Genomic DNA, 14814 nt, shown 5'->3' on the forward strand with positions numbered 1-14814 from the left:
CTTGTGTGATAGTCCCAGACAAAAAGTGGGACAGAAACAGTAAGCTGAGAGTGCCACTTCCACAGAAACAGTTATGGATACACAGCCAAATGAGAGGACCAACACCTTCAGGATGTGTTTAGGAGGCTGGTTAGATAAGAAATGCATGACATGCTGCTATAGATGTGCTGTTAGCAATTGGAGGAATGGACTTCTTTAACAAAAAGTAGACTGGAAAAAGTTAGGTGAGCTGTAAGGTAACAAAACAAAAGCAATCTTTAAACAAATAAACAATAAAACTCCAGTGTTCTCCTACTGCATTTGAGCATCTCTGTGCTCTGAGTCAGTGACAAGAGCTAGCAAAAGTGTTTTATGTCCCACATCAGTTCTCAGGCAATGCTAACAGTTATCTTTTAGAGGCTCTTTCTTTCTCTTGTCTTACTTTGGGAATTTTTCTGTTTATGATCTGGGGGAGGAAAAAAAAAAAAGAGGTGTGGGAATAAACCAATTAAATCTGTGTGTTTCAGGTGTTACTCTGGAAACAGATTCTTGCCTGGACCCAGGGATTCCTGTGAATGGCCATCGCCATGGTAACAACTTTAATATCCGCTCCACTGTAACTTTTAGCTGTGATTCAGGATATACACTGAGTGATGAAGAACCACTCGTATGTGAAAGAAACCATCAGTGGAATCATGCATTACCCAGCTGTGATGGTAAGTGTCAGGTTCTTCAGATGGCAGCTTTCAAGTCCAAGAAAGTTCATCTCCTATTTTTGAGAGTTAATTAAGCTTATCACTGCTACTGCCTTCCATCAGTTACACCAAGATCCACACATACAAAAGTCATTATTTACGTCTCTGTATCAACTTTCTGGCAAGTAACGTACAGTGATATTTGTAGGTGTGTATATATATAGTTCAGTAACTGTTTTGGGGGAATATGTAGTATGAAACTGGACCTTTCACAAAACATTTTTTCTTAAAGCTGACCTGTACTAACAAACAGTTCTGTGCTGTTTTTTTTGTCATTGGATTTTTTTTGCTGAGTTGCTTTGCTATAAGCTTTTTATTTGATTGCTTGTAAAGTTCCTACAAAGTGTGTCTAATAGAAACCACAGAAAATAAAACCCCAAGGTAGGTAATATTTCAATAGTGATGGAACCCCCCAAAAATTCCCAATAAACTCCTTTTTTTATTAAACTCCCTGCTAAAACTTCCTGTGTTCTCCCTTCTATAAAAACACTATTTTCTTGATCAGGCTTCTTTATTGTTGATACAGCTGTGTTCTAAGATGATAAAAGATTGGTGTGTGAAAGAAGGCCCAAGCTGATACAGACTAAGGCTCTAGTTTTGATGGATTACTTACTTTACTGAATTTCAACTCCCATTTCAGATTTGAAGTTTCAGTTGATTATAATGGAATGTCAAAGGCCAAACTTAGATTCAGTGAAGTATTTTAGTATCTAATTCTCACGACAGCCTTCTGACCCAGTGCACAAAACATAGAAGCTAACAAAAGATTCTTAATCACTACCAAGCAAACTAATCTACCATTTGATCTCACTCATCTTGGAGGCATTACAACTTGTTCCTCCTTTGCAAGGGCAGAAGTAAAATGTCGTTTTCAGTTGCTTTGCGTGAGAAAATTTTAGGTAGTATGTTCTTAGCAACAAAGGTGAAATTTGAAGTGTCACAAATCTTCCTGTAAGCTGTAATGTTTACATGAGCAAAGCCTTTGTGGTGTTATTCCCCTGCGTTTATGATTTCTTTTTGCTTGTTGGCTTTGCTACAAATAAGTTGAAGAACACTATCACAGGAATCTTACTTTTGGATAGTACTCTAGACTTCTTCAATTTGTTTTGAACTAAAATTGATAAATGTGATTTTTGGGTTAAAACAGAAATGTTCAAGTCTTCTCTTTGCAGATGAATGTTGAACTGCAGGAAGATTTTAGGTAACCTTCACTCATTGAAAGAAAATTCTTATTTCCCAGATCCATCCTACACTTTCAGCAGAAGTATGTAACAGAAAATTGCAAGCCTTTCTGGAGTAGGGCCTCTAGGCACATGGCATACAAAGGGATTATAGTCAGTTTCTGTTCTCTCTTCACATGCTCGACTACATTGATTAACTAGTCTTAAAAAAACCCACTCATATTCTACTGTGTAATAATTGTGTCAGCTTATTTGCTTTCTAAGGCTCAAAACCTCCACATTTTTAGAATGTGACAGATTTAACAGAGATTGACAGCATTTTGCAGTCACTTGCAGACGCCTAATGTTCTCAGAATTGCAACTTCACCAATTAAATCAGCAGAATAAATGCCTAAGTGACAAGCTTGTTACTTTGTTTCATGCCAATAGCTAAGGGAAGGAGCTGTGCATAGGGACGGTGTCTAAAGTTGCTTCTAGCAATGTGTTGTTCTAAAAATATACAGTGTCAAGGTACAGTGTGACAATAATTTTAAAGGAAGAGCTAAATAAAAAGGCAGAATCTATAAATTTTTAAACTTAAAGCTATATAAATTGCTTTAAAATCTTTAATATCTGCTTGAAGAAATTATTCCTAGTCAAGTATTTTTCTTCCTTCTGTCATGTTTGCGTGAATGTGCTACTGCTTGTTTAGGGGAGTATGGCTGTGATATCTGTAATTATGTTATTGTGATGGTTTGGGTGTTCCCCCCCCCCTTTGGAAATCACCCAGACTAGACTCAGCCTGCTCTGGAAATTTGAATGAAGCTTATATTTACAGCTTAGAACAATATACAAGCAGATATTTACAGTATATACAGTTATAGACAGAAATAGACAAGGGAAAAGGGAATACAGAAACACAGCAGCCCTCCCAGAAACCTGAGTCCCCAGCAGGGGCTCCCAACTGCCCCTTCACCTTCTCCCACTAGAATGTTTTGGTGAGAACTAAATTACAGGCTGTGAAAGACAAACAGTGGTAATGCCTACTTCACTCATAGTCTTGCTGAGAGGTATAAGAACAAGAATCCGAAAATAGATAAGGCACTACTTCTTCTTGGGGCATTGCCTCAGCTGCACTTCTCTCTAGCCTCTCTGCTGTCTTTCTTTGCTTCCTAACCCCCTGGCCAAACCTCCATTCTTCTTTGGGACTGGGGTAAGGTTGAGAGGGGTGGGGAGAAGGTGAAAGGGTGGTTGGGAGCCCCTTCTGGGGACTCAGGTTTCTGGGAGGGCTGTTGTGTTTCTGTATTACCTTCTACCTTGTCTATTTCTGTATCTAACTGTATATACTGTGTTCCCCTGGGCGGGGAACACCCAAACCACTACAAAGACTAAAAGCATTTTAATGCTTTGTTGTTTCATTGTTAAATATTTAGTTTAATGGTAAAAGTTGTTGGTTTGTTTTTTTAATGCAACATAAAAATCAGGACAGCAACAAGTGAGTGCAAAGCCCAGCCATGCTGTATTTATAAGATCAGTGAGCAATTGAGGATGCAAATCTTAAATTTTAATTAATTTGCCAGGCAAATTTGAGCTGCCTTGTTTAGCAAATGCTAGTATGCATGAAATATTTTCTAGCACAGCTCTTGTGTCTTTCAAAATATTCCATTGCAACTAAATTACTTATGAAGGGACAATCTGAATTACAGAAAGGCAGGAAAATGCGCTCATTTTTTGTTACCTGAACACTGCAGAAAAAAATCAAATCATTTGAGAAAAATGCAGTGCTTCATAATTTTTCTCCTGTTTGGCAAAATATTAATTCCATATTTAACTTTCTAAACATACAGTGTCAGAAAAGTACCTGCAAGAGACTTGATTTTTGTCTTAATTCACACACACTCAAAAGAAGGAATTCAATAGGAATTAGTATTTGCAAGATTCTGATGAAAAGTTCCCATTATTTTTGTGTTCTACTAACTAAAAGGAGAGGCTGTAAATGAAAAATTATCTCATTTTCAAAGACTATGACTTATTAATATATTATTATCTAATGTGAATGTAATGTCAGGGCTTTGGGTGAATTAACATCTTTTAATACTTGACTTTGTTTTTAACATTAAGGACAGTTGAAAAAGTGAACTAGGTTTCCTTTTGTTAGCAAAATCCAGGACTCTTGTATGACTTGTAGTGGTTTTTACTTACCCACCCCCCTTTTTTTGTTTATTTCTTTCTTATTAAGCTTTATGTGGAGGATATATTCATGGGAAGAGTGGAACTGTTCTTTCTCCAGGTTTTCCTGATTTTTACCCAAATTCTTTAAACTGCACTTGGACTATTGAAGTGTCACATGGCAAGGGTAAGAATCTAATATAAATTATGTGTGCATATGTAATGTTTAAAAAAACCCTCAAACAGAGGATGATGAAATGCTTTTTATGAACTGAGTTAAATCTTCTAAGGAAGAAATTGCTTTTCCCAAAGTGTGTGTGTGTATATATATATATATACACACACATATATATATATATCTATATATATATAATGTGGTGACAAGAAAACTCTGTTTTTTGCGTTAATCTGAGAAGTTTGGGAGTTTGTGCTGTTTAAAATCTTCTTAGAGACTGTATTTTAGTTGAAAATTCCATTTGCTGTTAGATATGAAAGAAGACTGAGAAGAATATTGTTCCCCACACTCATTAATTGTATATGAAAACCTAATTGCAATTCAAAATCGAATTAGTTGCTGAACTCTAGGTTGTCAACTGAAAGAAACGACCTTGAGTAGAGGAAAGGACTGGTCCCAGAAAATATGAATCTGTATGTGTGGAAAACCATACATAAACCTTGTTTCTGCCTTGTCCTTCAAGATAGATGCTCCCTTGGAGTTTAGAGTGAAAACCAAAATTGTTTGGAGGAAATGCAGAAATAAATGAATAGATAATGCTAGCTAATTGTTAAAGTATTTGTCATAGTTTGATAATGAGATCATGAATCAGACATACAGGAACTTGGATAAAATCTATACAGTTCAAATCCAGGTTCTCAGAGTGCCACATACAAATAACACTGAATCCTGTCAGTTCTCTTTTGGGAGCTATTAATTTGCAGTGAGCTGAACTAATGTTCACAATGCACATATTGATTGATTGAGCCCACGTGCTCCCTGCAGTTTTTATTTCCTAAATTTCAGGTTTTGATTCCATGTATGACTAACATCTTTCCACATAATGTCATATTTACCTTATGTCATCTATGTGTAAAGGAGAAGAAAACCTTCCTATTAAATGCTTTTCTCCCTTTTTACTATTTCTAAAGGTGTGCAAATGATTTTTCATACCTTCCATCTTGAGAGCTCTCATGACTATTTGCTCATCACTGAGGATGGCAGCTTCTCAGAACCAGTAGCTAGGTTAACTGGCTCTGTCTTACCCCCTACAATTAAAGCAGGCCTCTTTGGAAATTTTACTGCACAGCTTCGATTCATATCTGATTTTTCAATTTCTTATGAAGGCTTCAACATAACATTTTCAGGTAAGAAATTTTATTCTTCTAAATATCCAGACACAGTTGCCAGATATTTTTACTTGGAGACAGCAGAAATATTACAAAGTACCAGTAAAGAGGGAAAAAAAGAAGTCACAAAAAACCCAAATCAGTATAGATTGTGTAGTCATTATTGTAGGAATGTTTTGTGGATTATAAAGTTGTCTAACAGATTGAGAAGGCTTTTGGTGATGTAACTGTTTTAAGGAGACGTTTTCTCTATTCTCAGTGCACCATCATCAGTGTGAAAAAGTCTGGAGGAAAGTTAGGGGGGAAAAAACAGAAGGTACTGCTTCAGCAGAAAGTAACTGGTGCTATTTCACTACAGGAAGTATACAAATGGTAAAAAGCAATATTATGCTGACTCAGAGTCACTGGGAAGTCTAATTTGAAGACTGATTTTGAAATAGACAACATATCTATAAAAATCAAACTTTCTTAGCTGTTGGTATATGAAATAGTTCTGATAATTATATACAAATTTCTTTTTAAGATAATTGGGGGGAAAATACTTCTTATTTACAGCCTGCTAAAATTAGATGACGTATAAATAACATTTCTCAATAGTTTTCCTTGATTATCTCTATGACTGGAATGTAGAATATTTGCAGCTTGTTAGGGGATGGAAGGGACCCTAGGAAATCGAGTCCAACGCCCTTGCTGGAGCAGGACAATACTATCTAACACAGATCCCAGGGGAACACATCCAGACAGGCCTTGAAAGTCTCCAGGGAAGGAGACTCCACGACCTCCCAGATATGTATGTGAACAGATGAATTGCTTGTTGGGATGCTCATGCACATGAATATTCCATGAAAGCAGTGCATAATGATCTGATGCCCAACTCTTACATAATTGTTCAAGAACTGAAAGACAGTGAATTCATTTCAGTGACATCTGGCAATGTTTACGAATGCACGTGGTATTTATGAAGGCCGCATGTCATTTAGCTTTCCTTCTGAAAAAGTCACAGAGAATCACATAGTCATTCAGTTTGGAAAAGACCCCTGGGATCATCAAGTCCAAACATTGGCCCTACTCTACAATCTTCACCTCTAATCCACATCCTCAAGCACCACATCGAAACCTTTAAACACCTCCAGGTGTCCAGTCTAAAGTTACCCTGCTGCAGCCTGACAAACTTCATGCACACAAACCTTGTGTGCATGAAAAAAGAATGCAGGGCAACTCATTGATTAGAACACTAGTGTTGGATTTACTGCTATAAAACACTCAATTACATTTGTTCTCAAGTCCAAGTTAAGTTTGGAATGCATGAAAGAAGAAAAAAGAACGCAAGGCACCTCACTGATTAGAACACTAGTGTTGGATTTACTGCTGTAAAATGCTCAGTTTGGAATGCAAATGCAATTACTAAATTAGATCTCTGCTAGCTTATTTATAAATAAATGAGAATGGTCAAATGCCAGATAACTTACTGAAAAAGACACAAAATGTCATGTGTTGTTAGGTTTTCTGCATCACATTAAACTTGAAGTTTCACTTCTAAAATTGTTTAGACATTCAGATGAAATGAACCGAGAATTATGTGCAGAGTGTAACTAAGCAAATTGATAATAAAACACTTAGAGTATAAGCTGGTTATGTCCCTTGATATTGAGAAAATACAGGTAGTGTAGGTGGCACACAATAGATGCAGAATTACTCTATGTAGAGCAGTAAAAGACGCATAGAAACTGTACTGTCTTTTAGTATAGAATGCATCTCTGAAATGCAGATTTTCCAAGCATTTCATAAAGGTAGAATACAGCTAATTTTTTTTTCCTTTGTGGACAGCTTTTCCCATTTATTTCTGTATTATGTTTTGTTGCCTACAGAATATGATCTGGAACCCTGTGATGATCCTGGTGTTCCTGCCTTCAGCAGGCGAATTGGCTTTCATTTTGGCGTCGGCGATTCCTTGATCTTTTCTTGTTTCACTGGATATCGCTTGGAAGGTGCTAATAAACTTACGTGCCTGGGAGGTGGTCGGCGTGTGTGGAGTGCACCTCTGCCAAGGTGTGTGGGTAGGTGGTCCCATGCTTTCATTTCATTCATCGTTAATAGCACATGGCATGTGTCAGAGTACTGGGCAGAGAAGAGAGCACTTGGGTTGAAAGGCTTGACCCCAAGCTGTAGAAACTTAGAAGTCAGTTAGCTCTAAGTAATGCATGTCTCTGGCTTGCAGAGTAAAGATAAGAAAGGAATAGTTTGAATTGTGACAGAAAATAAGATACATATGTCTTATGAGTTTAAAGGTGCATCTTAATTATTGAATTGTATGTTTGCCATAATTGAAATATAAACTCATATTTCAATTATGTGCAAAGGAACGATATTTAGAGCTTTTAGCTGAAAACAGACCTTTCTTTTGAGTTCTCCAGCTGATTTTAAGGGCTGTTGGTTGGGGTTTTTTTCTTGTTGTGTTGTTATTCCTGTAACTCTAAAATGCTAGGGGAGTTTACAGTTTATAAACTGTATTACAGCATTGTAAAAAGTTGTTGGCTTGGTTTTTTTTTCATATTGTGTTGTTGTTCCTGTAACTCTAAAATGCTAGGGGAGTTTACAGTTTATAAACTGTATTACAGCATTGTAAAAAGTTGTTGGCTTGGGTTTTTTTTTTAATTCATGTTGTAAAAAAATCACTAACTTCTAATCTCAAATTGAGAGAAGAGTTATTTTCTGGGAAAAGCTCTGGCACTGGACTTTATGAAATGTCAAATAGTTACACAAACCCCTAAATATGTTTCCCATAGGTGACTTGTTTTAAATCAGATTTCATTAAGGGAGAAACCCAGCTGCAGCTTTTTTCTTTTGTTTTAAAGGGATGCAGCTTTCTATCTGAATCAACTATAATTGACATACATGTAAACTGTAATTGATTCAGATCAACTGGCTCCTTAGTTTCAGAGGGACAGGGATCTGCTGGAGAGGGTCCAGCAGAGGACTAGGAGGATGATTAGGGGACAGGAAAGCATGGCTGATGAGGACAGGCTGAGCGACCTGGGGCTGCTTAGTCTGGAGAAAAGAAGACTTGGAGGGTACTTGATAAATGTTTATAAGTGTCTGAAGGCTGCCAGGATGGAGGGGGACAGGCTCTGCTCACTGCTGCCTGGATAGGACAAGGGACAACAAGTGTAAGCTGCAGCAAAAGAGGTTCCACCTCAACATAAGGGGGAACTTCTTTACTGTAACGATCACATAGCACTGGCACAGGCTCCCCAGGGAGGCTGTGGGGTCTCCTTCTCTGGAGCCTTTCAAGGCCTGTCTGGATGTGTTCCTCTGTGATCTGTGTTAGATAGGATTGTCCTGCTCCAGCAGGGGAGTTGGACTCGATTATGTCTGGATCTCTTCCAATCCCTAACATCCTATGATAAGATACATTTATATGTTTTTTATGGATAAATGTAAACAATTTCTGATTTTGTTTTTTAAAAATTGAGTTATTTAACTCATGCTTAGAGGAAAGTAACAGATGAAATGGCAGCAAAAATCATATAGAGTTTGCCATTCATTTGAAAATTCTAAGTTTAAATCTTAGGCTATAAAATGTAACCACTTGCTGTGCCTGGTGCTGATATGCCTGTGTGTTCTTTCAAGCACAATTTAGAGATCCATATACAATCACACATGTACCTGGTAAATCTCTAATTCATATAGTAAGGAAATCTGTTTACTGAGGACTCGTTGTTTCCTTTTTATTATATTCAGGTTTGGATTAACTTATAGAATGGGTCTAAGACATTTGACATTATGAGCACATACAACACCCTTCTTGATTAAGAAAAGTGTTTATAAATTATACACAAACAACTGACACTTATCTAAAACAGTATATCTAAATAACTCTTTTAATTAAGTGTATGGAGAAAATTTGGTCTCTGAAAATATAGCAGACTGAAGGTTATCTACAGTGCAACTAAGGCAAATACAGGGAAAGAAACTGCTAAGCAGCTGAGTGAAATTGAGGGGGAAAGTTACAGTCAGTGCCCTTCAGTTCAAGCTACTTTCATGTGATTCTTAGCACAAGGGATGTTTACACGGGCCCAATTTCTTGTTGCTTTGGCATCTAAGACATTAGGGGTGAAGATACCTTCTTACCTTGAAAAGAAGTTCACACAAAGACTACTTCTTTCTCAAAGGATTGTAAAGAAACTACTTGTCCGTAATCTGCTAGCTTTAGACTGTGTGTTCAGAAGTTAAACCTAGTCTCAACTTGGTGACACAAACTCTGAAGTATGTTAATGGGTTCAATGGCCTTTTGATTATTTCTTCCTCATTGTCATTTCTACACTGACCAAAGTCATCTGCGTGATAAATACACCCCAAACTTTATGGATATCAACATGGGTTTTTTTGACCCTCTAGGACACATGTTAATATATATACTTCCATGATTCTTCTAATCAGATTCAGGATGAAAGTACTTCAAATTTAATTGCGTTTCATTTACAAACTAAACATTCATACAAACATATGCTCAGTTGTATCACAAAAAAAAGTTTTTATCAGCTTCGTCTCTTGGTGAAAAGAAACAGCCAGAAACCAACAGGATTTCCAGAGTCATTGCCATTCACACTTCTCCATCGAAGTAAACAAATTCTTCCTCCAGGATTCCTCTCCACAATGTTACAAAATTGTCTTGGTCAGAAAACCATTTGTGCCTTTCCAGCATTTCTGCTCCTTTGCAGAGTTATTTTTCAGATAAGGCAAAAGCAGACCTTAGCAAATATGTTTAGCTTACCATCATGACCCTGCCATTTTTAGCCCAAGACTTGAAGTGTCATAGGGTGTACATTATCACCAGTTTTATAGACCTATTCTCCATGCTGTGAAGGTAGATGATCTTTCCCTGAACCTCAAAGGTCTTTATCTGAGTGCCTGGAAATTGCTTGGCTCTTAGAATAAGGCAGCAGCCCTTCTTTAGTAAGGGCTCTGCTTTTCAGAGCCAAAAGATACCACCATGTCTTATCTGCAAAATCAGACAGACATAAACAGGTGTCCTTGTAGGTCTTATTTCTCTGTGCCAACCCCTTGCACTCTTACTTTTTCAGCTGAAATGATTTTTGTGTTTATCTTTGCCATGCACCTCAAGGGGTTATGCAGGATCATCAGAGTTTTTGAAAACTCTACCTAGCTGGTGTTACTTCAGCAGGTAGCCCACTGTTACCGGCAGTTTAAAGGAGGTAGTCTTCTAGGAAAAGGAAGGGGGAAAAAAAAGGTGACTGGCTACTTTAGTGTAATTATTCTTTGAGATGTAATGTCTAAACGTGCATTCATAGTGTCCTTTTTTTTTTCCTCCCCTCCAAATTTGGTGTAATTAAGAGGAATGCAAAACTGAGGGGAACTTAGAGTAGCAGTCTGCTGTGCTCTATTGTGTGATGCACAGAGTTAATGGAATTAAGGGCACATCTATAAATAATGTCAAGGTAAAAACGCCCTCCTAGCAATCCTGGCACGGGGCTACCTGGAAAATAAATGTGCACAGCTTCTTGAGGAAGAGATGTCACTAAAATAACCCATATCTTTAGATTGGAGGGTGGTGATATAGACATCTGGTTTTTACTGTTCCAAAACAGCTTGAGGCCTGCCAGGTTGTTAACATTATCATCTGGCACATTACTGTAATTGGCATGTTTGTCTGTGTGTTATAGGTTTAATTTCCCAAATTTAATTCTGAATAATCTAATTATCATTTAAAATTACTGAATTTGAGTTTGTTGGGTAAAACACAAGCTACTGGGGTACAGACAGGCTTCTTCTGATTATCTTTTGTCTAGCTGAGATTTGAAAACTGAAAAAAAGATTCCCCTTCATTCTTTGACAACATTCATTGTTTTGCTGTTATTACTTCAATTATTATTATAGTGTTTTCCAGGGGAAAAACCCCTGCTATTTTTCAAAGCCATGCATTTAATTGCTAATTGTAGTTATGATGGGTTGCTGACACTACTTTCACATATATAATTTATTCTCATTGTGTTGCTTACTTTTACATAGTGGCAAATTTATACTTACTTCATGGCTGTGTGAACAAAATTGCCCCTGAATGTGGATACATATTATAGTCACTTTTTCCTTCCAGCAATAGCTCTTTTTTCTCTACCTATAATTAGACAGTTCTATTACAGTTCAATTTACATTTCACAGCTGGCTACTTTTTCCTGAGGACAAAGCTTGGCTTTTAGTGAGTTGGTCTCTCTAGAGTACAGATCCAAGAATAAAGCCTCTAGGTTGTCATGCAGTTCTGCACGTCCCTAAAACTCTGTGTATCTGAGAAGCTTAGTGAATACTGTAGTCCATAAATTATGTGGAACAACTCCTTCGTCTGTTGAATTCCCTGATCCTTAGGCTAATATCCACCTCAGAGTCTGTTGTAATCAGGTTCTGTTCTGAAAAGAAACCACACAATTTGTCTGTTACTAAGGGCAGATTTCCTAGATCTCATCTGACAAATCAGGACTATGCTTTAAATCATAGATTTATATCTTCCAGTTTAAGTCAGGCTCATCAGGAGCTTTCTACTACTCTGTTGAGTTTGTGCCACTTTTTTAAAAGGAATTAGATGACTCACCGTTAAGAGAAGCAGCATTGCTGTAATTGTTTTTCTTTTTAAATGGAATGTAACAACTCAATGAACCAACACTATGAGCACACAGATCCAGAAATTGCTCCCTCTGCACAACTGCTATCTCAGTGCCATACTCCAAAAATTTCACTGTCATGCTACACTGCAGAATGCTATCCTTGACCTCATAAATTTCATATACCCTTCTGCACACTTGTATGGCTTTGTCATAAAATGATGTAGGAAATGAAATAGAAATAGAAAATAGAAATCATTTGAAAAGACCTTTAAGGTCAAGTCCAACTTCAAGTCTAACTATTTATTCTGTTACTGCCAAGTCTACCACTAAACCATGTCACTAAGTGTCACATCTACCCATTTTTAAATACCTCCAGGAATGGTGAATCAACCACTTACCTATGCAGCCTGTTCCAAAGGCAGCTGTCAGCACTAAGAGAAGTTAACTTTGCTGTTTTGCTCCTTTTTTTTTTTTTTTTAATACTATTGGTAAGTGATTTCTCAGACTAGGTGGGAAGTCCAGTATGTGCAAAAGCAGGAATGTGATATGAAAAAAGGTACCTGGTGAGTATCTGCATTACCAGAGATGGGTCGCTAAGTGGAGGCTGAGAGAAAGCAGGGAGTTAAGATTGCCGTTTTAAACACGTGTGTCTCATGTACACCTGAATCTTTTCTGGGTACTCTTCCACTAGTGGATGATCATGGAATGATGCTGCCTCAGCAGTGGCAGGAGAGAGCCAAACTACTAGCATCTTCCCAGCTCAGAATAGCAGCCAAGAAGTCGGCTGCTGATATGGTCTGAGAGTAGCCAGGTCCAGGTGCCGCTGTCAACTCTGTCATATGGCTTGCCAAGCCTGCAAGTTCGAGTACAATGGTGTAAAAGTGGGGAGAGCCATCTAAAAGGAGGAATGCTGTAAAACCAAGAGCCATGCAAAAAGGTAGGAGCTGTCCAAAAGTAAGGATGGTCCAAAACAGGAATTCTGTCATGGCAGGAACCTGTCCTGTCAGGCGCTCCATCAAAGCAAGAGCTCTTTTAAGCCAGGAACACAGCCCTGTGAGGAGAGGCTGAGGGAGCTGGAGTTGTTTAGCCTGGAGAAGAGGCGGCTTCAGGGGTGACCTCACTGCTGTCTTAAGCTCCCTGAAGGGAGGTTGTAGCCAGGTGGAGGTTGGTCTCTTCTCCCAGGCAACCAGCAAGAGAACAAGGGGACACAGTCTCAAGTTGTGCTGGGGGAAGTATAGGCTGGATGTTAGGAGGAAGTTGTTCCCAGAGAGAGTGATTTCCCATTGGAATGGGCTGCCCAGGGAGGCGGTGGAGGCACTGTCCCTGGAAGTGTTCAAGAAAAGCCTGGATGAGGCACTTGGTGCCATGGTCTAGTTGACTGGATAGGACTGGGTGCTAGGTTGGACTGGCTGATCTTGGAGGTCTCTTCCAACCTGGTTGATTCTATGAAATCTTTCAAGATGGAACCTCTTTGCCTTCTCCCTTACCCTATTTATGCTTTTCTGGACAAAATGTCCATTTACCATTTTTTACTGGGCATGAAAACGCAGCCAACCACCAGCCAGATTCCAGCACAGGCTTCCACATGGGTTGGCACATGTGCAGAAAGACACCTTTTGCTGTCACCCCTTCAAGCCTGCAGGGCTGGGTGGAAGCAGTTCTTGCATCCCTAGTTGGGGGGAGGAGATGAGACCTTCTCTTTTAAAAGACATTTCAGAAGTTGTTGCTTCACCCTCTTGGATTTTTTTGATCTCTCAGAGGTACAGTACAATAAATGTCTGTTTATATGATGCTGGAATAAAAAAAATGTAAGGAAGTATTAATGCATTTAGTTTAACATCATATTCTATGACATTAATTGCAAATTTGAAACAATGGTAAGATTATAATACAGTGATTTTCTTTTAGCTCTCTAATATTTTGGCTGAGTGGTTTTTATCCAGCTCTTCTACTCACCAGTGTGACTGAAGAGCTATGCTAGTTATATGAAGTGCTTGTTTTCCCCTATTCAGAAGGTTGTGCAACTAAATGCTCTGATAACCTCTTTCAGGACTTAGGAATTGAGACATCTCATGTTAATGGAAAGGAAAGTTTGGGTTAGTTCTTTATCTCTCCTTTCTGAGATTGTCTTAGCTTAGATTTTTATTCTGTTATCTGATTTACATGCTGCTTGTGTTTATTTTGTCAGGATTTTCCCTGTTCACACTTTCCTTAAGAAGGTGTGATAAATTTTACTTAGGATCACAAAATGTTAGGGGCTGGAAGGGACCACCAAAGATCATCTAGTCCAACCCCCCTGCCAGAGCAGGATCACCTATATCGGATCACACATGAGTGAGTGTTCCAGGCAGGTCTTGAATAGCTCCAAAGAAGACTCCACAATATCCCTGGGCAGCCTGTTGCAGTGTCCCATCACCATCACAGTGAAAAAATGTTTCCTTATGTTTTGATGGAACTGCCTCAACAGCCATTCATTGCCTCCTGTCATTGGGCACCACTGAGAAGAGCCTGACCCCATTCTCTTGGCACTCACCCTTTACATATTTACAAACATTAATGAGGTCACCCCTCAGTCTCCTCCAAACTGAAGAGAACTATCTCCCTCTGTCTCTTCTCATAAGGCTATATCATGAAAATATAGTGCATACTACATTCAGTTCATGCTGGCCTTGCATGGAGTTCAGGCATAAGGCAGTGATACAACTAACTTAGTTTTGGGGGCTAGTTTGGGGTTTTTTTTAGTTTGTTTGGTTAGGTTTTGAACCTGCATTACTTTGCTGTTCCCCATTA

The 14814-nt window shown here is 38.4% G+C and overlaps 1 protein-coding gene across 1 annotated transcript in view; it reads left to right on the forward strand.

The window, feature by feature from the left end:
• CSMD1 (CUB and Sushi multiple domains 1) overlaps positions 1 to 14814 on the forward strand; it is a 1024926-nt gene that overhangs the window by 805980 nt on the left and 204132 nt on the right. Inside the window, exons 18-21 of the mRNA XM_064145849.1 lie at positions 507 to 695; positions 4134 to 4250; positions 5210 to 5425; positions 7276 to 7464. Coding sequence (XP_064001919.1) covers positions 507 to 695; positions 4134 to 4250; positions 5210 to 5425; positions 7276 to 7464 — 711 coding nt within the window. The remainder of the gene's footprint in view (positions 1 to 506; positions 696 to 4133; positions 4251 to 5209; positions 5426 to 7275; positions 7465 to 14814) is intronic.

The sequence above is a fragment of the Pogoniulus pusillus genome, chromosome 7, assembly GCF_015220805.1.
Source record: "Pogoniulus pusillus isolate bPogPus1 chromosome 7, bPogPus1.pri, whole genome shotgun sequence".
NCBI lineage: Eukaryota > Metazoa > Chordata > Aves > Piciformes > Lybiidae > Pogoniulus > Pogoniulus pusillus.